At 56.1% G+C, this 26,658-nt stretch overlaps 5 protein-coding genes and 1 long non-coding RNA gene across 11 annotated transcripts in view; 4 read left to right on the forward strand and 2 right to left on the reverse strand.

Annotated features, from left to right (window-relative positions):
- The window catches only part of LOC137755110 (uncharacterized), a 164,810-nt gene extending 164,280 nt beyond the window's left edge, over nucleotides 1-530 (reverse strand). For 2 of the 3 annotated variants that reach the window (XR_011071964.1, XR_011071963.1), the window contains exon 1: nucleotides 387-530. This is a non-coding gene — a long non-coding RNA (uncharacterized lncRNA). The other variant, XR_011071965.1, reaches the window with a different exon arrangement.
- Nucleotides 531-822: 292 nt separating this feature from the next.
- RNASEK (ribonuclease K) lies at nucleotides 823-2,559 on the forward strand. Its single transcript, XM_068530970.1, has 3 exons — nucleotides 823-1,022; nucleotides 1,717-1,793; nucleotides 2,171-2,559. The coding sequence occupies exons 1-3, from the start codon at nucleotides 945-947 to the stop codon at nucleotides 2,310-2,312; spliced, it is 297 nt and encodes a 98-aa protein (XP_068387071.1). The 5' UTR covers nucleotides 823-944; the 3' UTR covers nucleotides 2,313-2,559.
- Nucleotides 2,560-2,664: 105 nt separating this feature from the next.
- On the forward strand, nucleotides 2,665-5,583 carry BACC1 (BPTF associated chromatin complex component 1). Of its 4 annotated transcripts, none has more exons than XM_068530966.1 (6): nucleotides 2,665-2,885; nucleotides 3,073-3,167; nucleotides 3,804-3,905; nucleotides 4,587-4,777; nucleotides 5,015-5,152; nucleotides 5,318-5,583. In XM_068530966.1, exons 1-6 carry the CDS (start codon nucleotides 2,865-2,867, stop codon nucleotides 5,380-5,382), a joined length of 612 nt encoding a protein of 203 aa, XP_068387067.1. In that variant the 5' UTR covers nucleotides 2,665-2,864; the 3' UTR covers nucleotides 5,383-5,583. The 4 variants fall into 4 exon arrangements, with proteins under 4 accessions (XP_068387067.1, XP_068387068.1, XP_068387069.1 ...); XM_068530967.1 differs by having other exon boundaries at nucleotides 5,015-5,119; XM_068530968.1 differs by having other exon boundaries at nucleotides 5,015-5,119; nucleotides 5,322-5,583.
- Nucleotides 5,584-11,800: 6,217 nt separating this feature from the next.
- Nucleotides 11,801-16,902, forward strand: BCL6B (BCL6B transcription repressor). Its single transcript, XM_068529636.1, has 8 exons — nucleotides 11,801-11,979; nucleotides 12,201-12,422; nucleotides 12,532-12,885; nucleotides 13,206-13,330; nucleotides 13,896-14,060; nucleotides 14,155-14,285; nucleotides 14,405-14,542; nucleotides 14,934-16,902. Exons 1-8 carry the CDS (start codon nucleotides 11,801-11,803, stop codon nucleotides 15,180-15,182), a joined length of 1,563 nt encoding a protein of 520 aa, XP_068385737.1. The 3' UTR covers nucleotides 15,183-16,902.
- A 2,579-nt stretch (nucleotides 16,903-19,481) lies between these two features.
- On the forward strand, nucleotides 19,482-23,050 carry SLC16A13 (solute carrier family 16 member 13). Its single transcript, XM_068530882.1, has 4 exons — nucleotides 19,482-19,814; nucleotides 19,965-20,108; nucleotides 21,107-21,844; nucleotides 22,546-23,050. The coding sequence occupies exons 1-4, from the start codon at nucleotides 19,616-19,618 to the stop codon at nucleotides 22,743-22,745; spliced, it is 1,281 nt and encodes a 426-aa protein (XP_068386983.1). The 5' UTR covers nucleotides 19,482-19,615; the 3' UTR covers nucleotides 22,746-23,050.
- A 737-nt stretch (nucleotides 23,051-23,787) lies between these two features.
- SLC16A11 (solute carrier family 16 member 11) lies at nucleotides 23,788-25,666 on the reverse strand. The gene is made up of 4 exons (XM_068531163.1): nucleotides 25,450-25,666; nucleotides 25,038-25,181; nucleotides 24,105-24,872; nucleotides 23,788-24,017 (listed from the first exon to the last, which is right to left on the reverse strand). The coding sequence occupies exons 1-4, from the start codon at nucleotides 25,649-25,651 to the stop codon at nucleotides 23,788-23,790; spliced, it is 1,344 nt and encodes a 447-aa protein (XP_068387264.1). The 5' UTR covers nucleotides 25,652-25,666.
- Between the last annotated feature and the right edge of the window lie 992 nt (nucleotides 25,667-26,658).

Genomic DNA, 26,658 nt, shown 5'->3' on the forward strand with positions numbered 1-26,658 from the left:
GTTTCCTTGGTTTACAGTAGGGAAGAAAAGTGACATTTGTGTGTACTTATTCCTTTCCCCAGAACATGTGGCAGGGCCACTCACCTTAACAGCTTGTTCATTGAGTCTGCTTTCCCTGGACTTTTCCTAACGCCCGTATTTTTCCTGGATTTGGCAACCACGACTCTTCAGCATTCCGTGTTTGGCTAACAAAACGTTACTTAGGTATTTCCAATGCCAAGAACCCTCAGCAATTTTAAAGCGTTCTAGCCAGAACAGCACCCTTGGGCTCGGGAAGGGGCTCCACGTCTTCTTTTACTGTGTCAGTGTCTATTTTAAAGGGTAGGGATGAGTAGAGAGGAGATAGAGGCGTTCTCTCTCGGTGTAAATCTCTCTGTCTCACTTACCACACCTCCATCACAGGATACCGCCCGAGACTAAGGTATCTGAGGGAAAAATGACATAATTTCAATCCTCGGCTGCTGAGAGCGCATCGCCAAGGTTACCAGGAGCTCCGCCAGAGATAAAAGCTTTCCTGACGCCGGGCTACCTTTTCTTCCTCGTCACGTGACTTGACAGACTTGGTCACATGATATACTGGCTCCTCCCATTCCAATCTGGAGAGGGGGGGAAAGCCAAGAAACCGGAGAACTTTGCTCCTGCAATACTCGCACCCCAGCTACATATGGGTCAATAAGGGATTCCCGAGGGGCTGCTACGGTTTCAGAAACACCGCTCTTTCCCACCGAAGTCCGAGAGGACCCGGAGGCGCCAGCGTTCTCCGCCTGGCGCTCCCCAGCCCGATGGTTGGGCCCGGAAGCCACGCCCCCTCGGTCGCTCTCCCTGCTCTCGGTCCTCCGCGAGTCCCCAAGTCCAGCTCTCTTTCCCCCCCCCCGCTCATCGGGGCTTCCTCTCACCGCCTTCCTATCTGGCCCACATCTAGGCGATCCCCGACTCCTTTCTTCATGGCGTCGCTTCTGTGCTGTGGGCCTAAGCTGGCCGCCTGCGGCATCGTCCTCAGCGCCTGGGGAGTGATCATGTTGGTGAGGGGACTGCCCGGCGACAACCGGAGAGGAGAGGGCCTGAGGGGCCCGGGTGTTGGAGGGCTGGAAGGCTAGGAGACACCAGGCGTTTGAAAGCAGCAGACAGGCCGGAGGGGGTGGTTGATTAGCCGCTGGAGAACGAGACAGAACTGAATTGAGAAATGGGGAATTGGAAGGGAGAGGGGGAGCTGAAGCTTGGAATGGGCCCCGGGGCTGGTGGATTTGGAGTACCCTCAAGGTAAGAGGAAGAAGAGCTACGTTCTTGAGAGATCCTTGAGCTGAATGGAGGGCAGTGGGGAAAGGGAGTGCTTGTTCCCGAAATGGATAGCTGGGCGTTGTTTCCCGAGGACTCTACCCGACCCACTTAAGGAAGAAGTAATATGGAGAAGTGCCGATTCCCTCTGACCCCCTCCTCCCTGTCCCGTGATAATGACGCCTCCGGAGAGGATGATAATCTGGTTCCTGGGTTGCTCATTATTCCTAACCCTTGCCCCAGCCAAGTCTTCTCTATGTCACCATTCATGCCCTGTTCCGGGTGACTGGAGTCCAAATCCGGCAACAACCAACCCTAATCCCAGCTCATTCTGGTGATTCCCAAACCCAGATGTTGTGGCAACATTCGAAGTGGGAGGAGTTCAGGCAGTGACCAGGTCAGGTGCCTGAGTTCAACAACCTACCCCTTCCCTTTTTGCAGATAATGCTCGGAATCTTTTTCAATGTCCATTCCGCTGTGCTAATTGAAGACGTTCCCTTCACGGAGAAAGATTTTGAGTAAGTGGAGAGGCGGGGGAAGTGGTCAGAATCATGGGCGGGGAATTGCAGGAGGCTGGATGCTTGGGGCCCAGAGGCTAGGGAACTGGCTGCTCTGTTTAGCACACAGGAGCAGTCTTGGGAGTCAGACCTCAGCGGCCATCCTAAACCCACCTCTTCAGGTGTGGCTTCTTTAGGTATTTTCCTTGACTTCTCTGTGCCTCCTCCACCTATGCAAAGTGGATGCTATAACAGAACTCACCCCATAGGGTTATGAAGATTAAGATAATACACGTAAAAGCGTTTAGAACGGTACCCGGCACACAGTAAGTGCTGTGTAAATGTTGGCTGCTGTTAATAATGTTTCCGATATTTCTCTGCCTAATCCCCACCCCTAGGAATGGCCCCCAGAACATATACAACCTTTATGAGCAAGTCAGCTACAACTGTTTCATCGCCGCGGGCCTTTACCTCCTCCTCGGAGGCTTCTCTTTCTGCCAAGTTCGGCTCAATAAGCGCAAGGAATACATGGTGCGCTAGAGCACCGTCGCGTACCCCCTCTCCAGCCCCCTCCTCTATTTAAAGACTCTCCCCACCCAGTCACACCCGCCCCACCCCCAGTCTGGCGCCCTCTGCGGACTGGGTTTCCCTGGCGAGAGACGGAATCCCTTGTTCTTCAACCTCTGGCGCCCGGCTCCAGTGGAGGGAGGTCGGGGCTGGCCGTTCCCTGTTCCTCCGGCCCCCTCGCCTTGTCCCGTTCCACAATAAAGAGAAACTGCTCTCTTAAGCCTCGTGTGTGTGCATGGGTTGCGGGGCAGGCATCCGGGCTGAAGATCGGACTCCAAATACGGAGTCCCGACCCCTCGACGGAAGTGGAGTGAAGCCGGGCCGGAAGCGAGGCGGTGTCTTCCACTCTCCTTCCCGCGCGCCGAGGCGGTGAGGCGGTGAGCGGCCGAGCTGGAGCCAATCAGCTGCGGGAAGGGGCGGGACTTCCTGCGCGGGGGCCGGAGCCGTTCGATCGCACTGCTCTCCGTGGTCCCGGCTCCGAGGTAGCGGCGGCGGTAACGTCTCCGTGAGGAGGCGCGCGGGGCCATGACGTCAGCGTCTACAAAGGTTCGACCTCCCTCGCGGACAGCGCTCCCTGGCGGCCACGGGAGGGCGGGCCCCCCAAGTTGGCTCCCGGCTCTTCCATCCCGGGCGAGGGGCGGGCGGGAGTCCAGCCTGGGGTGGGGCTAGGGGCTCCGGGCGGTCCGGCGCGGCGCTGTGCGCCGGCCCCCCGTAATGCTGCCCCGCCCCCCAGGTCGGAGAGATCTTCTCCGCGGCGGGCGCCGCCTTCACGAAGCTCGGGGAGCTGACCATGCAGCTGCATCCCGTGGCCGACTCTTCCCCCGCGGGGTACGTGAGCCCGGGCTGGAAGATGGACGCTGAGAGCGGACGCTGGGTCTCGATCACAGACACCGACACTCTCTAGGGCAGGGACAGATGTTAGTTTCCCTTTGTGCCTGGCACAGCGCAGAGTAGGTGTTAATAAATGATTGTTGAATGAATGAATGACAGATAAACCGCAGACCGAGGCTCATAATCCGGACTCATTTCACAGCTCTACCCTGCTGCGAACTGGTAGACCATAGACCGCCACCACTACCCACACCACCCCACCCCCCAAATCATGTGGAATTCCGGCAGACTGCAGCAGACTGTGTTTAGAGGCTCTGTTTGTAAGACCCCCACTTGTTGGATGGGTTTCAGTGGGCTGTTTACAGCAGCTGTTTCACGTTGATGGGGGAGAAGTTTTCTTCTAAGGTGGCGGTTGTTACAATATCGTGTGGTTGGGGGTCCTCAGGGTTCCCACGGCGCCTTAAGAATTTTGTTTTTTGCTTTTGTTTTTGTTTTTTTAAGGAAGACCTCTTTATGGAAGGGGCCCCAGGCCTTGCGGGGAGGAGGCTGGTTGCTGTGGAATGCGTAGCCTGTGGGCTGGCTCCACACCCCTCTTCCTCCCACTTTCGCTATTCCCTTCTCCCCTTCTGACAGTGCCAAGTGGACGGAGACGGAGATAGAGATGCTGAGGGCTGCTGTGAAGCGATTTGGGGACGATCTTAATCACATCAGCTGTGTCATCAAGGAACGGACAGTGTGAGGGAGGGTTGGCTGGCAGAGAAAGGGCGGGTGGGCAGCTTTCTTCCTCCATACCCATTGTTCCATCTTCCTCAAACTCCCTTCCAGCTCAACATCTTTCCTACTTTGTTGCTAGTTTTGTTAGCAACAAAGTCCCTCGAGAACTGAAAGAATAAAAGAATTGTCACAATTGGTCAGAAGTTACTAAAATGCTGTGGTAATCAGGACCTTACAAGAATTTGATTTTAGGTTGCCAAAGACACCCAATAATTGAATTTGGTAATAGGAAGTCCCTGGTTATTTATACAGATCTTTTGAGACTCTACTGTGGTGTTTCCAGGGATATTATGATTCTGAGCTAGTGGATCAGGATCTATTAATAAGTCTCAATCTCCCGGTAGGTCACCCAGGCTTACCTGGTAGCCTTCCACATTCATACATCTCTCCCAGAAGAGAAGTAGAAGACGGGCCTTTCCCACTCTCAGTTGGACTCCACTCTTCAGGCTCCATTTGCCCTAAGTGGCTGCAAGGCTTCAGGAAAACGAGAACCCTAGCAAAGAGTCGGGGCCCTCACCTGGATTCTTATGAAGGGGCTACCCCGTGTTCTTTCGGAGTGGCCCATTGCCCCTGCCCTCCCCTCCCTTCTTCCCTTAGCCTCTCTGATGACTCCCTTCCTAGCTTGCTCTCTCTTCTCTTCAGGGCTCAGATAAAGGCCACCGTGAAACGCAAGGTATATGAAGACTCCGGCATCCCCCTTCCAGCCGATTCACCCAAGAAAGGGCCCAAGAAGGTGGCATCTGGTGTCTTGTCGCCTCCTCCAGCTGCCCCTCCACCAAGCAGCTCCAGTGCCCCTGAGGCCGGCGGTCCCCCCATAAAGAAACAGAAGGCTGGTAAGGGCTGTGGAGTTGCTGCCTGGGGATTAAAGGTCCCATCTGAGGTTCAGTGAGAGTTGGGCTTGGGTCAAAGGACAGATCTTTTTTCCTCTCCCAATGAAGGTTCCCAGAGAGTGGCTGGGGTAGGGGAGGGAGGGAGGGAGAGCTTGAAACTTGGGGAAGTGGGCGGGGTGGGGGGGCGGGTACCATCAGGGAACCTAGAAACCTAGAACCTAGGTTGTGCCCCCCTCCCAGATGTGACACTCAGTGCTCTGAATGACTCGGACGCCAACAGTGACCTGGTGGATATCGAAGGGCTAGGAGAAACTCCTCCAGCCAAGAAACTCAACTTCGACCAGGGTAGGAGTCCTCCTCCTCCCACAACGGCTGAAGGTGTGGGGGAGGGTCTCAGCAGGATCCCCCTCCCAGGGGCTGTGGAAGAGAAGGTTCCCTCCTGTGCATGCAGGGGATTGGGTCTGCAAAGAGCTGGTGCTCTAGGGAGGTGGGAGTCATACTTGGGGCTCGCCCCATCTCGGCCCATTTTACTTCCTGTTCCAGACAGCCTGACCCTGGATTCTGGCCTTCTCTTGACCTCCGCTGATCCTCCTCTGCTCTCTTGCTGAGCCTTCCACCTCTCACCCCTCTCACTGTTCACCCTGGACCTGTGGACCGGTTGGGACTCTGAGCAAGGCCTGCATGAGAGAGGGTGGAAAGGCTGCCGGGTGGCCCACCTTGCTGTTGCTGTATGAGCATCTTCCTCCAACCTCTTTGACCCCCAACTGATGGACATTTTTATACCGAAAACAATAAAGATCTCCCTCTCAGCTTGGTGCCTTCAGCCTGACATTACTGGAGTGCAAGGGACACCTCCCTCTCTCCTTAGCCCCCGGGGCTCAGCCCCTCCTCAGCGGCTCTCACCACCCTGCCTGGAGCAGCACAGCCAATATTGGCAGGCTTTCTTCCCAGTGCCAATATTTCTGTGCTGCTAGAGCCAGGGGAGCTGGGCGTGGGCAACAAAGGCTCCACTTTGCTCTCTGGAGGCAGCACTTACTCCGGGGTCTCTGGCAGGCAGTACTCCTGAGACTACCCTGGGGATTTCAGAAGGGCAGCTTCCAGTGATTTCACACCTCCATTTCCACCCTCACCGCCCCCCCACCCCCGCCGCCACCTCACCAGAAGGCCCCAGATGTTTTTCGTGTCGCTTCTCCAGGGTGGCCTCCCCGGCCAAGCCTCAGCGGTGCCTCCCCCACCCTCGCTCTAACACCACAGTGTGGTTTGGACGTGGCCACAGTGCCGTACAAACCACAGTGTGCTGCTGGGGCGGGAGCAGGACTGGGGTGGGTTGAGAAGAAGGGAGCACGAGGCAGTGCTGTGAAGACCCCTACCACCAAGGGTGGGAAGGCTTAAAGGCAAACATGGCCCCAAGAAGCGTTGGGGAAAGCAAGAAACCAGAGCTAGGAGCTGAGCAGGCAACTGGAGGGAGAGGGGCCTAAGGGGTGAGCTCGCAGTGTAATAAGACTGGAACCATCTTCCTTGTAGGAACTCTGCTCAGGGGATCCCTAGGGTGGGGTCAGAGGCAGAAGAAGCAGGGAATGACTGGGGGGGACCAACAGACTGCCTCTCGACTCAGCAAGGGCAGGGACCCAAGGCTTCCTGTGTCCGTTCCTCCCCTCCCTGGGTCAGAACCCAAGAGAAAGCAAGGAGAGACAGAAGGCCAAGGACAGCAGGGTTGGGAGTTGGCAGTCCAGAGGTGGTGGGGCCGGAACATGGTCGGGAGAGGGGGGCCGGAAGTCGCCCTGGGCCCTGGGCCTGCCACAAGATGGAGGCCAAAGGCAGGAAATGGAGGCCAGGGGGAAAGGGGAGCAGCAGGGCACAGGAGGAGGGCCATCTGGACCTGGGGGCCAGGTAGTCAACCCCCAGCACTGTCCCCACTCCCCGTGGACCCCCAGGACCCAAGTCCCACCCCCCGCAACAACCCCCCCCAGCCCCTTCACCAGGCCCAGGAAGGCGGGCCCACCCCAGAAAGCCACGTTTAAGCTGAGACAAACATGCCTCTCCCCACCCCCACCCTAGGCCTTCCCTCAGCCTTTTTCTCCTGTCCAGGACTTGATTTTTAAAAAACACCCCCCAGAAAGCAAAATCCAAGGGCCAAGATCCCTTCTGCAAATCAAAATAATATCCCCTAAAACCCAAAAGTTATCCTCCCACCTCCCATCCCACCCTTTACCACCCTCACCTTCCGACACACCCCCCAAAACTCTTAGCAATCAAAAAGATCTAAGATGGTGGTGTAAGCAGAGTTTTTAGGCCCCGGGGGATGCCGGACCCCCTCGGTCGAGACCCCTATCTGTCCAGCATCAAATCCTGCCAAGGCCTCCTGCTCCTCACGCCACCCTCCGTACCCCCCAAACCGAACAGCTGCCCCCAACTCCCATCCTCGGCAGAGCCTTTGTGGGGATGAAACAGAAATCAAACACTATACTAACGGCTGGGGATGTTGGGGGGCCCTCTGGTCTGTCTTTGGTTTCCACCTGGGGGACTCCAGTTTCGGGGTGTAAGAGAAAGCCTCTCCAATCATCCCCCCAGTTTCAAGACTGACAAAGCCCAACCCCACCCCAGCACGCACCTCCAAACCTCCCCCCCAACCGCCACGTCTCTCCTGAAAACAGGGGACACTTTCCTCCCCACTTACCTCAGCTACTCTCCCCTGAGATCCTGGTCCCCTATTTTGAAGGGAACAAAATTTGGGGTGCATCCCTCACATTTGGGGTGCAGGAGAAAGGAGCCGCCCCAGTCGCATCGCTGGCCTCCTTCCTCTCGGCTGGCTCAGGGAGTGGGGAGTGCCCTAGGGAGGGGGGACCCCCACAAGAGAGCACATGAGGGGGCTCCTCCACTCCCAGTCAGAATTGGGGACACCCCCCCCCAAACCCGTCCCAGCCCATCCGTCTCCAACTCGGCGGGAGAGGCAGCTGCAATGCCCCAGTCAGATTCCCCCAACACTACATTCCTCACCCCATCTAGAGGGGTCCCGGGGGCCCCAAAAAATCCCAAAAAAATCTAGGATGTTGGCTGGACGGTTCTGGACTAGCTCCCCAAATTTGGGGTCCTCAGATCCCCCCGTTTTTTCAGGAAAATTCCGTCTTTCACCTGCCTCCCGCCAGCCCTGCTCTGTCCCGATGCCAATTTTGGAAGTCACTCCCTCCTTCCTCCTCCCCGTCTCTCCAGGCCCCCCCCCACCCCCCCGCTCGGGGGCTAGGGTCCAGGACACCTGGCTTCCAGGCCGGGGGAGGGGGGCACTCTTCGAAGGGCTAGGGGCCAGGAGGTCAAGCTCATAGCCCCAGTCTTAGGGAAGCAGGAAAGCCCGATCCTCCCTTCCCCTCCCCCCTGGCTGGTCTCCGTGGTGGTTTAGGAAAGCCTGGAGGATTGGAATCTGCCATTGCTGTTGCACAGGCAGTTTTTTTCCTTGGGTTGGGGGGGTGGGCGGTGGGAGGGAGAGAGGGGAGGAGAGCCAAAGAGAGCAGGGACCGGGGTGTGCAGAGCTGGCCTGGATTACCCCCCAGCCCCTGCTGCCGTGGGGAACCCCCCCCATCTCACCCACACTCCCAGTCCTCTGTCTGCTTTCTGTTTGGGGCTCTTATCCTAGAAAATCAGGGTACAGGATTCCCCTCCTTGTATCTCACTACCACCTCTCCTTGCACAGTTCCAACAGACTGCCCTAGTCAGGGGTGTCCACTTTACCACAAGACACCCCATTTCCCCCCCATCTGCCCCCAAGCCGAGGTATGTGCCCTTAAGAAACTGGGGTTCAGAGTCTGAAACCACCTTTCCTCCCTCAGATCTATCCAGGCCACATAGAAATAAGGGGAGATACACTCCCTTTCCAAATTTCATCCTTCAAATCCTGGGAATATTTGGAGGTTCACTAAAGAAAGAGACTTCTAGAATCTGGGGTTAGCAGGAGCTATAAGCAAAGGACATCCCAAAGCAGCATCGTGCTCCAAATTAAGTGAACCCTAAAATCAATCTCACCTCATGATCCATCACTCAGTTACACCAAATGCACCCAAAGAGTGGCAAAACACCCCAAAATAAGGACACCCCAAAACTTTAGTCTCCTACCCTGGGCCCTCACCTTGTTTCTCCCCCTGGAAAAAGCCTCCTGGCTCTCAGTGCATACACAGAAATATCCCCCTCCTCAAAGTAAGTTTGCACAACATTCAAATATAAAGCTTTGCTCCCCGGCAAGGACCCACAATCACAGAAGGCCTTCAAACTTGCTCCCAGGTTCCTATTACGTTCCACCTCAAGCTAATAAAAACCCCAAATTGAATTTCATGTCCCCTCAAATATAATCTGAACCTCAAAACTTATCTGGCACCCCAAAACAGACTGCACCCCAAAACCAGCATGATTACTCCACTTGAAATCAGATTGTCCACATACACCGATGACTATGAATCCCCAAAACAAAATCCTCATCCACCTCTGAAAAACACCTAGCAGGTCCCCCTGATATTCCAAGATGACAAACTCCAAGTTGTGGGTGTCAGAATCCCCAGAACTAATGTAGCTTCAAAATCAGCTCCATACCTCAGACTTACTACTGGCCCTCAACCCTGAATGCAGCCTTCAGGACCCAGCACAATCAAACTAACTCAACACCCCATAGTAAACATGCACCCCACAATTGACAAATTGACCAGACAACACAAAAGTAACTCCATCCTGATACCAAAGGGAGCCCCCAGTCTAACTCCCACCTCCAACTGGGCAGAGACCAAAGTAACCCTCATTTGCAAAAGCCACCTCACCACCGTGAATCCCCAGTGGGTCCCCATTCCCAGTTTCTCAGCAGTTCTTTCGTGCACCCAAATAAAGACACCCTCACATCTGAAGGGGAGGGCCCCAGGCCTCGATATGCAGCTCCACGGATAATGGTCAGTCATCACTGGGCAACGGTAGACTCTCCTGAGCCCAAATGCAAGTCCTGCTTTGCAGCTGAACTCAGCTCTTGCCCCCCTTCTCCAAATGAACCTTGCCCCACCAACGTCTCCCCAAACAAAATACGAGGGTGTGACCCGTGCTTATCTTCCAGATCAAGGACTTAAATTGGGGTTATCAGCCCCTCCTGCCCTCTCTCCCTTCTTTTACCCTGAGACCCTCCCTGTTTCCCCTCTGTCCACTGCACCCAACTTTCATATTAATGTTCACTAAAAATTCACCTCTAAAGACGGATAATAGTATCTAGCTTAATAAGAAAAGAAACCCTGGGCTCCCAGGACTCAGATCCCGCTCCTTGTCCCACTCATTTCCCTTGTTCCCAAAGCCCGCGGATTTCTCACCCCAGATAGGAAACCCATCCTCGGAGGAAAGTCCCCTCTGTCGCCTAACTCTCCCTCCCTCCGCCCAACCCTAGTCCCCTGGACAAAATAAACCAGAGCAAAGAGGGGGAGAACGAAGGTTTCAGCCGCTCAGACCTAATCGATCCTGCGCCCCCGTTTGAGTGGACCCCCAGCCGGGTGGAGAAGACGGGCGAGGCGAGGCTAGTGCTCGTCCGCCCCCTCGTGGAAGGAGCCAAACATTGCCGAGCTTTGCCTACTTGCCGCGCTGGACCCCGGCGTCCCGCCAGCCTCCAAGCGTAGCCGACGGGCGGATGCCCGAGGCCCTAAAGATCTGGGACTGGGGGAGGGCGAAAGGGCTTTGGGCGGGAGTCTGTCTCGCTGGATCCCTAAAAGGATTCAAAAGAGAGTCGGGAGCGAAAGACCGGACCCTAGGTCTCCTGAGCGTCTCTCTCGGCCCCCACCAGGGGCTTTCCCCACCTCCTCGAGGGGAAGCAGCTGGCGGAGCCGTCCGGTCTCAGGACAATGGAAGGAAACGAACTAGAAATCATATCCGCCCCCTCCCTACCGCGCCCGGTCAGAGCCCCTCTTTTGCAGGCCCCGCTAGAGAAGCCTGTTGAATGACCACACCCTCCCGCTGTCTGAGACCCCACGGGAGCCCACTATCACCTCCCCAAACCTGGTTCCTCTTTGGGCTCCCCTTTATCTCCCTTAATACCGTACACTGGAAGGGGGAGTTTTGCTGTATTCACTCTCCCGTAACAGGCTCCTTCCTAAAGCCAACACACCAATTGTCGCTGTCCCAGGCCCCCCGACGACCCAGGTCACCCATATTTCCAATCTCAATATCCCCAACCTCCTCCCCAATTCCAATGTCCCATCCTCAGTTCCACTTTCAGTGGCCCAAGACCCCTTACGTTACGACCACCCAGTGTTTCTGAGGTCCCGCCCTGGAGCCGGAGACCCCGCCCCGGGTTCGCCATCTGGAGAGCGAGGGAGGAAGGAAGGATACAGACCCAGGCGTTCACCCCACCTCCACCCCCGCCCCCGACATCCCGGCCAGATAAAGGAGCCGAGGCCAAGAGGGGAGAGAGACCCCGCCCCCCTTGAGAAGAAAGCTGAAGCCCCTGCAGGACGGGGGTAAGAACCAGAGACTGAGGGAGCCAGACTCCTGGGTCCCCCTAAGAGGGTTGGGGCTTGTTGATGGTAAGAAGACCGAGGCCCAGAAATTGAGCTACACTAGGGATCCGGGACTAGAGAATGGAATTTCGTGATTCGGGGAAGGGAGCTTCGATTGGGATTCGGAGGGGTGTGGACCACGGGTCATCTGGGGTCTCCAGGCAGGATCGGACTCCTGAGATCAGGAGCGCGGTGGGGCAGAGGGGGAATGGGGGTGCTGGAAGGGCACTGGGAGCCTAAGTAAAGGCGCTGCGGGCCGGATTCCTCACACTTGCCATCGACGCCGCGGTGTGGGAACCTTCAGCTCGCTCCAAGCGCTGTGGAATCTAGAGGAGGAAAGCGAGCGATGCCGTGGTTGAGGGTAGAAAGAACAAGACGAATTAAGTGAGGCTGCGTGAGCCGGGGCCGGGGGCTTGGCTCTAGCTGCACCTCAGCAGGAAGAGGCAAACTGCGGAAGGGCAGGCGTCTTAGGACGGCCTGGATCCCTGAGCCCTCTCCTTGGCACCCGCAGGCCTGCGTCGCTATGGGTTCCACCGCTGCCCCGGAGGGAACGCTGGGCTACGTCCGCGAGTTCACTCGCCACTCCTCCGACGTGCTCGGCAACCTGAATGAGCTGCGCCTGCGCGGGATCCTCACTGACGTCACGCTGCTGGTTGGCGGGCAACCCCTTCGAGCTCACAAGGCAGTTCTTATCGCCTGCAGGTTCGAGGGGTGGCTCAGGGGGTGGGGTGGGACCAAATGGAAAAGGGGCGGAGTCCGAAGGTCTTTGGGAGGGAACCCGAAGCCAAGCCTTCCAGAAGCAGGAGGCGGGGCGTCCGCGAATTGGGGGCGGGGTGAGAGTGGGGGAGGCGGGGCTTCGTACAGGGGCGCGTGTTTCCCTTGGTTCCCCAGCCCTTAATATGACCTATCTTCCCTCTCTCCAGTGGCTTCTTCTATTCAATTTTCCGAGGCCGTGCAGGAGTGGGGGTAGACGTGCTCTCCCTGCCTGGGGGCCCCGAAGCCGGAGGCTTCGCTCCTCTTCTGGACTTCATGTACACTTCGCGCCTACGCCTCTCTCCGGCCACTGCACCAGCCGTCCTTGCGGCCGCCACCTACTTGCAGATGGAACACGTGGTCCAGGCATGCCACCGCTTCATCCAGGCCAGGTGAGGGAGCCCCATCTCGGTGTTCCTCATGGGTGAAGTGGCATCCCAGTTGTCAAGGGCAAAGGCCAAGATTAGGAAATAGCACTAATGTCCATCGCACTTTTCTCAGCTATGAACCTCTGGGCATCTCCCTGCGGCCCCTGGAGGCAGAACCCCCCACGCCCCCAACGGCCCCTCCGCCAGGCAGTCCCAGGCGCTCCGAAGGGCACCCAGACCCACCTACTGAGTCTCGCAGCTGCAGTCAAGGGCCCCCCAGTCCAGGCAGCCCAGACCCCAAGGCCTGCAACTGGAAAAAGTACAAGTTCATCGTGCTAAACTCTCAGGCCTCCCAAGCAGGGAGCCTGGCAGGGGAGAGGAGTTCTGGTCAACTTTGCTCCCAGGCCCGGCTCCCCAGTGGGGATGAGGCTTCCAGCAGCAGCAGCAGCAGCAGTGAAGAAGGACCCATTTCCGGTCCACAGAGCAGGTACAGAAACTGGAACCCCCCAGAATTTGTAGAGGCAGCCTCAGCTCAGAGGCACAGCCATTGGGCCTGGGTGGTCAGGAACAGGGAGTGAAGGAGTGGGCTTCAGAGACACCAGCTCACCTTAGGGAGTTGGCCAGAGGTCAGGCTTACTCTGTAGGGTGGGACTTGGGCAGTGAAATTGGATATGGCACATTGGTCCATAGTGGCTCACCTCCAGAGGGTAGGCCTATGGCAACAAGTCTTCCAGGGGAGAACCCCACCACCACCGCCGCCATATAATCTCTCCTAACCCTTTTCTCTGGGCCTTGACATCTGCCTAGGCTCTCTCCAACTGCTGCCACTGTACAGTTCAAATGTGGGGCTCCAGTCCATACCCCCCATCTCCTCACACCCCGGGCTCCAGAGACCACTGGGTCACCCTCTGGGCGGGCTCATCCACCACCAGGTAAGAGCCCCTCCTTCTACCCCCTTCTTGGATTTTCTCCCATGGCTGCTCAAGGCCAGTTTAAAGGCCCAGTCCATTTCCTGCAAATTAGAATCACCTAGGGAGCTTTTAAAAATCCCATAGTCACACCCAGGTCACACCCCGTAGATCAGAAAGTCTGCAAGTGGGAGCCTGGCATCAGTACTTTTTAAAGCTTCCAGTGAGCAGCACTGTTTGGGAACTTCTGGCCTATTTCCATCCAGGGCTGAGTGGTCAGCCCAGGGCTTGGCAAGGCCTCTCTGGCAAGCTGTCATCCAGAGTGGTGCGAGAGAGGAGAGAGAAACAGAAACTTCCACCCACGAGTAGGGGCCTCCACCTACCACCACCGCTATTGGAGTGATTAGCAGAGTACTCTGGAATCAGACAGACATGGAGTCAGATCTTGGCTTGTCCTCTCAATAACCATGTGACCCCAAGCAAGTCAAATGAGCCCCAGAAGCCTTGACAGTAAATTGGGAAAAAGAGAACCCACTACCGTGTGGTATGAGGATTCACTGGTATTGTCATTACCCGCCACCCTTCCCAGGAGGTGAATTTTTCAGCTGCCAGAGCTGTGAGGCTGTGGCTGGGCGCTCATCGGGGCTGGACCCCTTGGCTCCTGGGGATGAGGATAAGCCCTACAAGTGTCAGCTCTGCCGGTCTGCCTTCCGCTATAAGGGCAACCTGGCCAGTCACCGCACGGTGCACACAGGTAGGGGAGGAGCAGGGAGAGGGCCCTGGCCTTGGTGCCGACAGCTGTCCTCTGGTAGAGTCCCTGACCTCCCTCCCTCCCTCCCTGCCTCCAGGGGAAAAGCCCTACCACTGCTCCGTCTGCGGAGCCCGCTTTAACCGGCCGGCTAACCTGAAAACGCATAGCCGCATTCATTCGGGAGAGAAGCCCTATAAGTGTGAGACGTGCGGCTCGCGCTTTGTACAGGTACGGCGCCAGTTTCAGAGACGGCTCGCAGGCCAATTTCCAAGAGGGCGAGGTGGGCCGAAAATGGGGAGGGTTCTGTCCCTCCCATTGGCGCGGTCTGAGGTCCCCTCCTCTCCCAGGTGGCGCATCTGCGCGCGCACGTGCTGATCCACACCGGGGAGAAGCCCTATCCTTGCCCCACCTGCGGGACTCGCTTCCGCCACCTACAGACCCTCAAGAGCCACGTTCGCATCCACACGGGAGAGAAGCCTTACCACGTGAGTACCCGACCTGGCTTGGCCCAAAGCCTTGGAATTACCTTCCGTTTACCGAGGGGCGGAGCTCTGAAAGGAGCTGGCCCGGCGGTTCTAGACCTCTTCGAGGTGGTTGGTGTCCTTGTGAGTAAGGGGCGGGGGCCGAGGGTAGGGGTGGCAGGTATAGAAGTTAGTCTCCTGGACGGAGCGCTAACCCCCTGGAGAGGAGCTGAAGGATGGAAAAAGCTTTGCTGAAGAGGGCGGGGCGTAGCTCCTAGGGCTTCCCCTGAGGATTTGGGAGCATGTAGGGACTAAAGAGCTTCTCTAAGGTAGAGTGCTGGGCGGTTCTCCCCTGCTCAACACCTAAAAGGTGGTCGTGGTTGGGGAGGGACCTGACTCAGCTGTCCTCCGACAGTGCGACCCCTGCAGTCTGCATTTCCGGCACAAGAGTCAACTTCGGCTGCATCTGCGCCAGAAACACGGAGCTGCTACCAACACCAAAGTGCACTACCACATTCTGGGGGGGGCCCTAGCTGAGCGCCTGCCCAGGCCCCACTCCCTTCCTGGAAGACAGGAAAGCTGCGGCTCACGCCTGGGTTCGCTGTCAGGCTTGGGCATAGGGGTGTGCAAGGCCCCTCGATGTCAGCGACTGCCACCACCTTAATTTCTCACTGGGGAGAGCAGGGGTGGCAGATCCCGGCTTGATCTGCCTTTGTTTTGCTGGTCAAAACCTCTTCCCCACGATCAAAATTGTTTCTGAGGAGAGAGCAAGCTAGGAGCTGGAGGATGGGAGAGACTGGAGGCCTGGTTTCCACCTGCAGCCCCCATCTCATTCGGTTTATCTGTAAATATAATTTATTGAGGCCTTTGGGTGGCACCAGGGCCTTCATTCTATTGCATTTCCCATGTCCCTCTTCCACAAGTGTGATCAAAAGTGACCTGAAACACAGAATGTGAGGTCATGGCTCTGCTGGCAGAGATTAGCACTTGGCCTCCTCCTTTGGCATGAGTGTTTTATACTATTATTGTCATAACTTTTATCTTTAGAGTTGTTCTTTTCCTATTTGCTTGTTGGTTTGTTTCAAATGGAGAAAGGGGTTCTCTGTGTCCTACCCCTCCAATTCTAGGTCTGGAACCTTTCTTTGTTCTAAGGCAGCTCTGGGAACATGTGGGTTTAAGGAATTGGGTCAGGAACCCTCTCTGGTATTCTGGATGTTGTAGGTTTTCTAGCAGGCCAGCACTGGATATAGACTTTTTCTGTTCTTCAAGGGTTACAGGAACCTATGGTGAGCCTGAAGTGGAGGTAATAAGTACCTCCTAGAGGCAGTGGGTGTGGGGCCTTTGTCAGTCTTGGAACTGGGGGGGTGATTACAGAGGCTTTCTCTTATGTTCCTAACTGTCCCATTCGTCTGGTCACCTAGGTCTGGCTCCACTGTGTCTGTTTGATAGAACTCACCCAGGAGCTTGAGTTGGGCCCACAATCCTCCCACTAGGGCCCGTTCTTAGCACTGAGTTGATCCCTCCACGCAGGAGAGATCTGAAATTCCTCACCAGAGATGATGCAGTCTTTTCTGATTCTGCCCAGTCTCTAAGAATGTTATGACCTAGGGGAGAATTATGAAACCCTTTATCTTGACTAAACAGTAAAGAGTATGACTCATCCTTTACTGCAGAGGTGTCTGGGTTTGAATGTTCCTTGGGGTTCTACCTGAGATGAACCTCTTCCTCCTTTAGTAGGTTTTCGGACATCTTCTGGCAAGTGTCCAGATTCCAGAAATTTCTTTGCCTCTAGAAGTCACAGCTGCTTGGTAACTTTCCTACCTTAGAAAAGCTGGGTCTGTGACCTGGTCTTCCTGTCACTGCATTCCTGTCTGGAACCAGTGAAAGCACTAGAACCTTCCACAGGGAGAGAAAAGGGGCTGAGTTCCACTATGGATTTTCTGTATTTTGGGATTATGATTGGGATTACTGTTGGGATTAGAGATTTAGAAGATTTAAAAGACTGACTGATGGACCCTCTAGTTGACCAAGTATCCAGGTAGGATTAAGAGGTTGGTTGAGGGGCAAAGTCTCTGGTGTAGGCCAAGTAGGTAGAAGGTTAGGAATGGGTTGCTTCTTAACTGTGTGGAATGTCTGGAATGTTAGATGATACTCTGAAGCCTTGATTTACAGTCCTGCCCCTGTTGCCCTGGGGGATTAGGGACAGGGGGTGGAAGGTAAAAAGCACTTTGAATTTGCAGGGTGGAGGTTCCTCAAGACAGGTCAGTACTAGTGGCTGTCACTTGGGGACTGGTGAGACAGCTACTCTTCTCCCTCTTTGCCTCTTACTCCCCACTGCAGAATTGAAGGAGGTAGGGAAAGCAGAGAAGAGAGCTGAGAAGGAACCATGATTTTTTTTTTTTTTTTTTTTTTTTTTTTTTTTTACCATATTGGATGGGCAGGTGGAGAGTGCCAAGGGGTGGAGATGTTAGATCTTGCAAGATCAGAATCATGGAATAAAGAAGACTCTCTGTGCTGCCTGTTGTGTCCTGGGTTCTTGCCTGTGGGGATCTGGGGACTGAGGGTTCTGAAGCTGGGGAAAGAGGGTATCCTATCCTTCCTGGATACCATCTTGGATTCTGTGCCCATCCCACTGTCCCATCCCACCAGACATTTTAAGTGGCCCTTGTTCTCCCCTTCCCTGCCCTTGCCTTCCGGCTCATTGTGTAGGAACCAGTGACTTCATGAAGTTTCTCCGGAGCCACCTGCATCCTACTGCTCTGAAGTCACTTCCTGCCTGAGGTGTGGAGGCAGCAGGGAGAAACCAGGAAGCCACTAATAATACCAACATGTTGGGGGATGCATCTGTGCAGGGGAACTTAATGCCTGGACACCCTCTACCACCACCACCACCACCACAGAAAATGGATAGGACTTGGGTGCCGTAAGGACAATAGGAGCTGGAGGTGGCAGTGAGAAGGCGGTGTGGTTAGAGCCAGCATGCCGGCTCTACCCCTCCCCCAGCAATGGTGTCTTGGAATCCATCCAGTGCCTAGTACACGCTTCTTTCCCACCCTTTCCCCTGTCCTGTGTGTGCCATGGGTGCACAGCTTTGTTCTGCCCAGAGGTTAAGGGGTCACTAATTCTGATAAGTGGACTTAAATTTTGGACTTAAATTCCTTTTGGACTTAAATTCCTCATCCATGAAATAAGTCCATTAGCATGGAAGGAATAAGTTCCTTCCAACATTTACAGTTTGTGGTTGTGCTTCTTAATCTTTTAAAACCCATGACCTGGGTTAGATTTTTTTTTTTAAGCACAAAACAAAGAAACTAAACTAAAACCTTCCTTCCCCTCCCACTGCAGCTTATCCCCTGTTGAAAATAAGATCAGCTTAAAATAAAATAAAATAAGACCAGCTAATATTACTTAACTCCTGCTACATGTCAGGCCCTAAACTAAACATTTTAGTGTATAGATTTTCTAATTCAGCTCCCCTGACAACCCTAAAAGTAGGTACTATTATTAGCCCCAGTTTACAAGTAGGGAAACCAGCTGAGAGGTTCAATGTCTTGGCCAAGTTAAGAAGTGATGAAGCCAGCATTGGAACTATGATTTGATTCTAAAGACTGCGCTCTTAACCACTCTGTTATACAGCCACACCAATTTCTACATCTTTGGTATAGTCCCCACCAGCCAAAGTTCTGACTCCACTTAAAAAAAAAAAAAAAAAAAAAGCTTCTTGGGTATGATTACTTTTATTTCCCACGTATAAAAGTATACGGCTCAATATGCTTTTTTAAATTACACAGCCTCCCTCCCCACCCCAGCCCCACTTGTCTGGGTATGACCCCTTGAGTTCAAATTTCAAGGTCAGTGTCCTAAGGATCTTGAAGCCAAGTCATTAGTGCTCTATAAGGCTGGAGGAACTGGGTACTGGTTGGGTAGGAGGGGCTGATTGCGCCAGTGGTCATGGCTTGTCTCTAGTCTATACCATCATGAGATCAAAAGCTGTGATTAGGAAGTGGTGGTTACTAGAGGGCAGAGGAAAATGTTCCAGCCCCACTGAAGACGAGGGCTGGTGGGGCTCTGAGTGAGCTCAGAGCTGCACTTCCTCTCCCCAGTTATTTTTGGTCTCTGTGACCCGTAGGTTTCCTGTTAGTGGGAACAGAAGGGACAAGAACGAGTTCCCAATACAGAAATCAACGCCAGGAGTCCAACAGCCCAGTCCCCTCTCTCTTTCCTTGGCCTTTGAACCCACTCAGGAATCCAGGCATCTAGATTCTAGTGGCCTCAGGCGCTTGGCCAGGTATTTTACCTTATCATCCCTCCGCACGCCCCACCCCACCCCCGCCCCGCTTTTCAGCTCCTGGGCCCTTAAGCAAGCAAGTATGTGTTTTCCTCTCCTGAACCAGTTAACCCACTACCAACGCCCACGGACTCCTTACGTGCGCATCTCCGTGCTGAAATCTGGTCGAATTGGCCCGCTAGTTGGACAGGAGAACGAAGCTGCCTCCTGGTTGGTTCCTGGGTCACCTAGGGCCCGTCTATTTAGCCTCCTAAAGTCCCCTCCTCACGCCTGCGCCCCACTCACTGCCCCAGAACAGGTTCTAAACCCCGCCCTGCCATTCTGGCTCCGCCCCCTTCTGAGGAGTCCCGCGTTCTCATTGGTGAGCTACAGACAGGGATGTTGGCCGGGCTGGCCAGGTGCAGACACTTCCAGTGATAAGATAGATAATCCACCCGGAGACCTCAGGGATGGGGCCCAAACTCAGTGCTGCCCCCTGGCTCCTAGACCGAAAGTCAGCCCTCTCCTCCGTCTGTCCCGCCCAGGCCTCGACTCCCGACTCACGGCCGGCGGAGCCACGCCCCCCGGCGCTGAGCGCAGGGGCAAGCGCCCGCCTGGTCTCCCCACCTATATCGCCCCCGCTAGGGGAAAGGCGCAGGCGCCTCACGCAGCCTCTCTGCAGCTTTCAAGCCCTCGTTGGTACTTTCCTCTCTACCATCCTCTCCTCCCCGCTCGGCTGCGAGTGGTCCGGCTGGGTGGGTGGGCAGAGGTGGAACGTCCTGAGCCCTGCTCCGGAAGGGGCTTAAGGCGGCAGCCCTGTTACCTCCCAGATGGCACTTAGGGCCGAGCCCCCCGACGGGGGCTGGGGGTGGATGGTGGTGCTCTCAGCGTTCTTCCAGTCGGCGCTGGTGTTCGGAGTGCTCCGCTCCTTCGGCGTCTTCTTTGTGGAGTTTGTGGCTGCGTTTGAGGAGCCGGCAGCGCGAGTCTCCTGGATCGCCTCCATAGGAATCGCGGTGCAGCAGTTCGGGAGTGAGTGCTGCGCCTGGGTCCAGAGTCCTGTGACCCTCGACCCTTAGAAGGGAGAGGAGATGCGGGGACGGTAAAGGAGATGGTGGGGGTGGGGTCAGTGCTGGGGAAGGATGCCTGAGATCTTCTCTCAGAACGCTTCCTCTTCTCCAGGCCCAGTGGGCAGTGCGCTGAGCACCAAGTTCGGGCCCAGGCCTGTGGTGATGGCTGGGGGCATCTTGGCTGCGTTGGGGATGCTGCTCGCCGCCTTTGCTACCTCCTTGACCCACCTGTACCTGAGTATTGGGCTGCTCTCAGGTGAGACCCTGGGCAAGGGCGGGCAAGTCAAAAGCCTGAGTCTTTTTGGCCTCTGGACTTTTACCTTCTTCCTGCTCCTTCCAAAAGGCTTAGGGAGACGCTGAGAGAAAGTTTTGGCTGGCACCTGTGCCCAGAAGACAATTCTTTTTTTTTTTTTTTTAATTACATCGGTTTATTTATTTATGGCTGCGTTGGGTCTTCGTTGCTGCGCGTGGGCTTTCTCTAGTTGCAGCGAGCAGGGGCTACTCTTCGTTGCGGCGCAACGGGCTTCTCTTGGCGGTGACCTTCTCTTGTTGCGGAGCACGGGCTCTAGGCGCGCGGGCTTCAGTATTTGTGGCATGTGGGATCTGTAGTTGTGGCTCACGGGCTCTAGAGCGCAGGCTCAGTAGTTGTGGCGCACGGGCTCATTTGCTCCGTGGCCCTTGCTCCTTCCCAGACCAAGGCTCGAACCCGTGTCCCTTGCATTGGCAGGCAGATTTTTAACCACTGCACCACCAGCGAAGTCCCCCAGAAGGGAATTCTTAAAAGAGGTGACTGAAGTGATAAACAGGTTAGGGGAAATCAGGAAATTCAAAGATGCAAGCCCAGGGCTAATGGGACTGGAGTGTAAAAGGAAGAATTACTGTAAAATTGTGTCAGATGTGAAAGCTGTGAAATAGATATCATTATCCTATTTACAGATGAGGAGAGGCTTTAAGCTTATGCAACTTGGCAAGTGAAGTTCACACAGCCAGAAATGGTAGAGCCCAGGTCTAACTCCAGAGTTCTATGGTAGTTACTTTGCAAACATTCCAGAGTCCCATAAAGTATATTACCCCCATTTTGCAGATGAGATTGAGGCTAGGAGATTAAATAGACAAGGTCATACAGCTAGAAAGTATCAAGCTAGGATTGTAATTTATGCCTGTGCTACATTCTGCTGCTGGGCAGTGTTGGGATGATTGTGTGCCCTGAGCTCCTTAAGGGTCCCTCAACCCCCATTTCTTCCTTTTTGACAGGATCTGGCTGGGCCTTGACCTTCACTCCCACCCTGGCCTGCCTGTCCCGTTACTTCTCTCGTCGGCGATCCCTGGCCACTGGGCTGGCACTGACGGGCGTGGGCCTCTCCTCCTTTGCTTTTGCTCCACTCTTCCAATGGCTGCTCAGCCAGTACGCCTGGCGGGGGGCCCTGCTGCTGGTGTCTGCCCTCTCCCTCCACTTGGTGGCCTGTGGTGCTCTTCTCCGCCCACTCTCCCTGGCTGAGGACCCTGTCGTGGGTGGCCCTGGGGCCCAACTTGCCAACCTTCTCCATCATGGCCCCTTCCTCCGTTACACCGTTGCCCTCACCCTGATCAACACTGGCTACTTCATTCCCTACGTGCACCTGGTGGCCCATCTTCGGGACCTAGATTGGGACCCACTGCCTGCTGCCTTCCTCCTCTCAGTGGCGGCTATTTCTGACCCTGTGGGGCGTGTGGCTTCTGGGTGGCTAGGGGATGCAGTCCCAGGGCCTGTGGCAAGACTCCTGATGCTCTGGACCACCCTGACTGGGGTGATACTGGCCCTGTACCCTGTGGCTCAGGCTCCCACAGCCCTGGTGGCTCTGACTGTGGCCTATGGCTTCACATCAGGGGCCCTGACCCCAGTGGCCTTCTCCGTGCTGCCTGAACTGGTGGGAACTGGAAAGATATACTGTGGCCTGGGACTGGTGCAGATGGTAGAAAGCATCGGGGGGCTGCTGGGGGCTCCTCTATCAGGTAAGGGGACTGGGATTTCCAGGTGGGTGCGGGCTGCCACGTCATACCATTCAGGGAGGGAACTGACATTATAGTGTATGTGAATACTGCCCTCTGGTATGGTACATACACAGCCTGCATGGTCAATCACAGCAGCCCTGAAATGGGTCCAAAGTGCAAAGAAATTGGGGCTGTGGAAAGATTAAGAGGACCTATGTGGCACCCTTGGCAGGGTACCTACAGTTGGGGTTTTCAGAGGACCTGGTCAGACCCAGCCAGACATAACATGCCAGCGTCTGCCTTTTCCCTTGGCCCACTGGGCCCCAGGCCAGGGGTCTGAGCCATCTGGTCAAAGTTCTCCAGGCTCCTGATGCCAGAACCTTCAGACGCTTAACATTTTCCTCTTAACTATTAACCGAAGGCATGAAAGGGAAGGCCACAGCTACTGGAAAGAAAGGCACAAGTGTGCCTGACTCCATCTGGATCCCCAAATCCCCACTGGCTGGTTCAGAGGTACTTTCTGAAAGCAGGAAGGTGGTTGAAATGGCCTTTTGAGGCCCCTAGGGAAGCCTGAGTTCTCAAGCTCATCCAGTCCTACCTTGAGAGTTCTAACTCTTCCAAGATGATGGGTTAAGGATTATTTTCTTCCCTCCACCCCAAAATGTGTCTGATTCCCAGGAAACAGATCACCCATGTGTATTCTTTTTCTCTCTTGAATCTAGGCTACCTCCGGGATGTGACAGGCACCTACACAGCTTCTTTTGTGGTGGCTGGGGCCTTCCTTCTTGCAGGGAGTGGAGTTCTCATCACTCTGCCCCACTTCTTCTGCTTCTCAGCTCCTACCTCCAAGCCCCAGGACCCTGTAACAGAGGCACTGGATACCAAAGTCCCCCTGCCCAGGGAGGGGCTGGGAGAGGATTGAACTCCAAGAAGGGGCAGTCAGACCCAGAAACCCAGGGGTTGTTGGCTCCAGGTCTTCTCCTGCCCCATCTTGGCACCCACAGAACCACAGTGCCTTAAGCATCGTTATCTGCCTCCCCCCCGCCCCAGAGCAGGCCTGGGGCTCCTGCGATGTGTGTGCCAACCCTTTGTATTTTGTCTTATCTCTTCTTTGCTCTCACAACCTTTTCTGAAGGATCCAGGAGTTCAGCCTGCTCCACTGAGCTGTGAATCGACTGTGGAAACTCAAAGGCCAAGAGACTTATCATGTTTTACATGTGATCTCTAGTGTTGCCTCCTACATTTCTTCCCTGAAGACAGATCTTTGGGAAAGAGGGATGCCCCTTTGAGATAAAACTGAATAAGAAAACCGGACAATAATCAGAACCTCAAAAAGAATTGGGACCCATATGCCTGGGTTGGCTGAATGGGGTCATGCTGGGGACTGGAGGGGAGGTATCCAGCAGCTCTGGTGACCCAGAGCATTTAACCGTGGACTCTGCTCTCTGGACCACAGTTCCTCCTACTTGCCCACTGACCTCTTTCCCACTATCCCCTGTAACTTAGAAAAGAAATTAAGAAAATGGTGAGGGACATGCGGGGGGTGCTAGCTGGGGAGGGGGAGATAAAGCTAAGAGAGCTGAAGTCTGGGTCTGGGATTCTTATGTTTTCATCAGGCCAGTAGAAGGAGACTGAAATGCAGGAAAGACTTATCTGGGAAATGAGGATGGGGCAGCTAGCACCCATGAGCACCCCCCTCCTCCAACAAACTGAAGCTGATAGGCAGACAGTTTCTCAAAGATTTCCTGTTATAATGGCAAGAACTTGGGCAAAGAGAAATGGACTGACTGGACAAACACCCTTCCTGCCTCGCGTGGCTGAGGGGGATCCTGTTCCTATCAACCAGCCTTTTTGGATATTTTAAGTAGAATGTTTGCAGCATCCTAGATTGCCTAACAATTGGAGCTTGCAGGAAAAGCAGATAGAAAGTCTTTATTGGGGGCGAGGCTCAAACAAGAAAATGGTCAACAAGTGGTGTCCAGAGTGGAGTGAGGGCCTCCTGGGGGGAGCAGGGCAACCTGAGGGTCGAGGAGCAGCTCCCCCCTCTCAGGGGGTGCGGTGCCTGGATGTGAGGCTGGACGGCAGGAGGGCAGCGCACTGGGCAGCCCCACGTAGATGAAGCTGCCAGAGAGGATGAAAGAGCCGCACAGGAGGAAGGAGGCGGTGAAGTCTCCTGTCTCATCCCTTAGGAAGCCTGAGAGGAGACGGAAAGGAACTCAGAGGCCTCCGAGCCCAGGTGCAGAGGAGGGTTGCGAGCGGATCTGCTGGCTCAGGCCCTTACCTGACAGGGGAGGGCCCAGAAGCCCCCCGAGGCTCATCAGCATCATCACCAGCCCGGTGGCCTGTACCACACCTCCGATGCCCACCAGCCCCGGGAGCACGCCGAAAACCAACGGGGCGTAACTTCCGGCGCTCAGCCCGTAGGCCCCAGCCGCGGCCAGCAGGGGGCCCCCCCAGCTCTCCTCGTTCCCCACCACCGGCACCAGACCCACCGCCAGCAGCCCTAGCCCTGTCAGGGCCCCGAACGTCGCCAGCAACCGCGGGAGGGGCACCCAACCCTGGTCCGCCAGCCACCCGCAGAGCAGCCGGGCGACCGCGTCCCCCACGGCAGCCACCGCCACCACCAGCACCGCCCCATACCCCCCCAGGCCCCGATCTAAAGCGTGAGGGGCCAGGTGCACGTAGGGGACGAAGTACCCGCCCCCCACCAAGGCCGTGCCTAGAGCAAAAACTAAGAAGGCCCGGCGTGTGAAGAGGCCTAGGCCGAGGGCAGCTAGGGGGCTTCGGGGTGGGCCCAGGGGGTCTCCAGGTAGCGCCAGGGGTCGCAGCAGGGCGCCACAGGGGGTGAGGTGGAGGGTAATGGCGCCAAGGAGGAGCAGGGCGCCCCGCCAGCCGAAATTATCGAGGAGGAGCTGCAAGGCGGGCGCCAGAAGCAGCGAGGAGGCCCCGTTGCCCGTGAGTGCCAGCCCCACGGCCAAGACTCGACGGCGGGAGAAGTAACGGGAGAGGGTCCCGAGGGCAGGGGCGAATACCAGGGCCCAGCCGGAGCCTGCGAATGGATAGGACCGGGTGAGGACAGGAGCCGGGGATGCCTGCCCCCACCATCCCAGCTCGGCTGCTCCCAGGAGGCCCTCGCGCCCTCGGCCTCCAGCTCCCGACACGCTCCTATCTCCACCATCACCACTGAAGAACCCGGGAATCCCTCTCTCCTCACCAGCAAGGACGCCCAGGCCAAGGTAGAGATGCAGCAGACTGCGGGCGAAAGCCGAGAAGACGAAGCCGAGCGAGGTGAGGACGCCCCCAACCATCACCACGGGGCGCGCTCCCCAGCGGGTGCTCAGGGCGCTGCCCACTGGGCCTGGAAGGAGGCGGAGTCAACGGAAGACACGCTCCTGGACCCCCAAACTCGCTCCAACACTTCTCATTGGCTGTTTGCCTGGCCTAAACTTCTCCCCCTGCCTAATAGCCCCTCCGCCTTGACCTCAAGACCCACTATATTCTAGAACTTAGGTACACTGGTCGACCTTTCTTAGGTTGTCTGGTAATCAACCAGGTGTGTCCCCCACCACTGCACTCATGGCCCCTCCACCCCGGTTCCCGCCTCCCACCTCGGGGGCCCCCCTCACTGGCTGCCTGCTGCACGGCCAGGGCCAGGGCGCTGACCCACGCAGTGTCCTGAGCGCTTCGGTCAAAATGCTCCGCGAGGTCAGGGAGGGCGAGGCCCAGGGAGCGTAACAGTCCGTAGGAGAGCCCATTCACCGCGAAGGCTGCGGCCGCCACCACCCAGCCCCAGCCCCCGTCCGGGGGTCCGGCTGGCTTGGGGGTCATCACCGCCTGGAGGAGGGGGAACACCTGTGAGAGAAGTCTGCAGGTCTGTGCCTCCTTTAGGGACCTGGGCATCCCTGAGATGCAGCTTCTGGCTCTTTGCCCAGGGTGGGCACGTCACCCTGAGCACGACAGGACGGAGGCGGAGGAGCCTAGGGACAGAACTCCCGGGTTCGCGCGATCCCGGGACGGGATGACAGCCGGATCCCCCAGGCCTGAGACTCCCCTTCCCACACACCCGCTTCCCTTACCCGACCTCTCCGGGCAGTGCGGGGAGAGGAAGGGCTCGGCCCGCTTTTCTCCCTGCTTCCGGGGCGGGCGGGGCCCCAGACGGAGCAAATGTAGAGATGCAGCCCAACTTGGACGGGCTCTCAAGGTAAACAGAGAGCGCCACAGGGGTGCTGAGCCACCTGGGACGCGGGGGGGTACGGGGGGCGGGGTCGAGCTGAGACAGCCAATCCGCCGAGCCGCGGGTGAGGCCACACGCCGCGTCCCACGGGGATTGAATTATCCACTTACGCCCCCAACCCCGGGGAAGGGAGGGGCGAGTAATGAATGCCGCCACGCCCACGCACCTGCCGCCGGCTGCGCACCCAGGAGACGCGTGGATTGCAATCTCCAGCCTGCCCAACGTCGGTAGGCAACGCTCGGAAATAGGGGTGGTCCTCCCAAAGCCTGAGGGGATGAGTAGTTTCGTTCCCAGGGAACGTTGCTGGAGAACCTGGTAAAACCTCGGATGTTAAATGACCTCCACGGAGTGTATGCTGCGTGCTCAACAATAATATGCCCTCAAGGACGGAGGGGAAGGAAGAGGACTTCCTTATGATGGGCCAGGGACGTGTACACATGTCATCTTTCATCTTCACAATCACCCTGTGAAAAAGGTGTTCTCCCCATTTTACAGACGAAGTAACTGAAATTTAGGGAGGTTAGGTGACTTGCCCAAATCATTCAGATTAAAAAAAAAAAAATGGTGGAAATATTTGAATTTCGGTCTGTCCAACTGCGGA

Source organism: Eschrichtius robustus, chromosome 20, assembly GCF_028021215.1.
Source record: "Eschrichtius robustus isolate mEscRob2 chromosome 20, mEscRob2.pri, whole genome shotgun sequence".
Lineage (NCBI taxonomy): Eukaryota > Metazoa > Chordata > Mammalia > Artiodactyla > Eschrichtiidae > Eschrichtius > Eschrichtius robustus.

Excerpts from the sequence above, each read along its gene's own strand:
- RNASEK (XM_068530970.1), top strand. The coding sequence starts at position 945 with ATGGCGTCGCTTCTGTGCTGTGGGCCTAAGCTGGCCGCCTGCGGCATC. Across the intron at positions 1,023-1,716 it reads CCTGGGGAGTGATCATGTTG|ATAATGCTCGGAATCTTTTT; the intron begins GTGAGGGGACTG and ends CCCTTTTTGCAG. Across the intron at positions 1,794-2,170 it reads TTCACGGAGAAAGATTTTGA|GAATGGCCCCCAGAACATAT; the intron begins GTAAGTGGAGAG and ends CCCCACCCCTAG.
- BACC1 (XM_068530966.1), top strand. The coding sequence starts at position 2,865 with ATGACGTCAGCGTCTACAAAG. Across the intron at positions 2,886-3,072 it reads TGACGTCAGCGTCTACAAAG|GTCGGAGAGATCTTCTCCGC; the intron begins GTTCGACCTCCC and ends CCCGCCCCCCAG. Across the intron at positions 3,906-4,586 it reads GTCATCAAGGAACGGACAGT|GGCTCAGATAAAGGCCACCG; the intron begins GTGAGGGAGGGT and ends TCTTCTCTTCAG.
- BCL6B (XM_068529636.1), top strand. The coding sequence starts at position 11,801 with ATGGGTTCCACCGCTGCCCCGGAGGGAACGCTGGGCTACGTCCGCGAG. Across the intron at positions 12,886-13,205 it reads ATTTCCGGTCCACAGAGCAG|GCTCTCTCCAACTGCTGCCA; the intron begins GTACAGAAACTG and ends ACATCTGCCTAG. Across the intron at positions 13,331-13,895 it reads GCGGGCTCATCCACCACCAG|GAGGTGAATTTTTCAGCTGC; the intron begins GTAAGAGCCCCT and ends CACCCTTCCCAG.
- SLC16A13 (XM_068530882.1), top strand. The coding sequence starts at position 19,616 with ATGGCACTTAGGGCCGAGCCCCCCGACGGGGGCTGGGGGTGGATGGTG. Across the intron at positions 19,815-19,964 it reads CGCGGTGCAGCAGTTCGGGA|GCCCAGTGGGCAGTGCGCTG; the intron begins GTGAGTGCTGCG and ends CCTCTTCTCCAG. Across the intron at positions 20,109-21,106 it reads GAGTATTGGGCTGCTCTCAG|GATCTGGCTGGGCCTTGACC; the intron begins GTGAGACCCTGG and ends CCTTTTTGACAG.
- SLC16A11 (XM_068531163.1), bottom strand. The coding sequence starts at position 25,651 with ATGACCCCCAAGCCAGCCGGACCCCCGGACGGGGGCTGGGGCTGGGTG. Across the intron at positions 25,182-25,449 it reads GGCCGTGCAGCAGGCAGCCA|GCCCAGTGGGCAGCGCCCTG; the intron begins GTGAGGGGGGCC and ends GCCTCCTTCCAG. Across the intron at positions 24,018-24,104 it reads TCTGGGCCCTCCCCTGTCAG|GCTTCCTAAGGGATGAGACA; the intron begins GTAAGGGCCTGA and ends GTCTCCTCTCAG.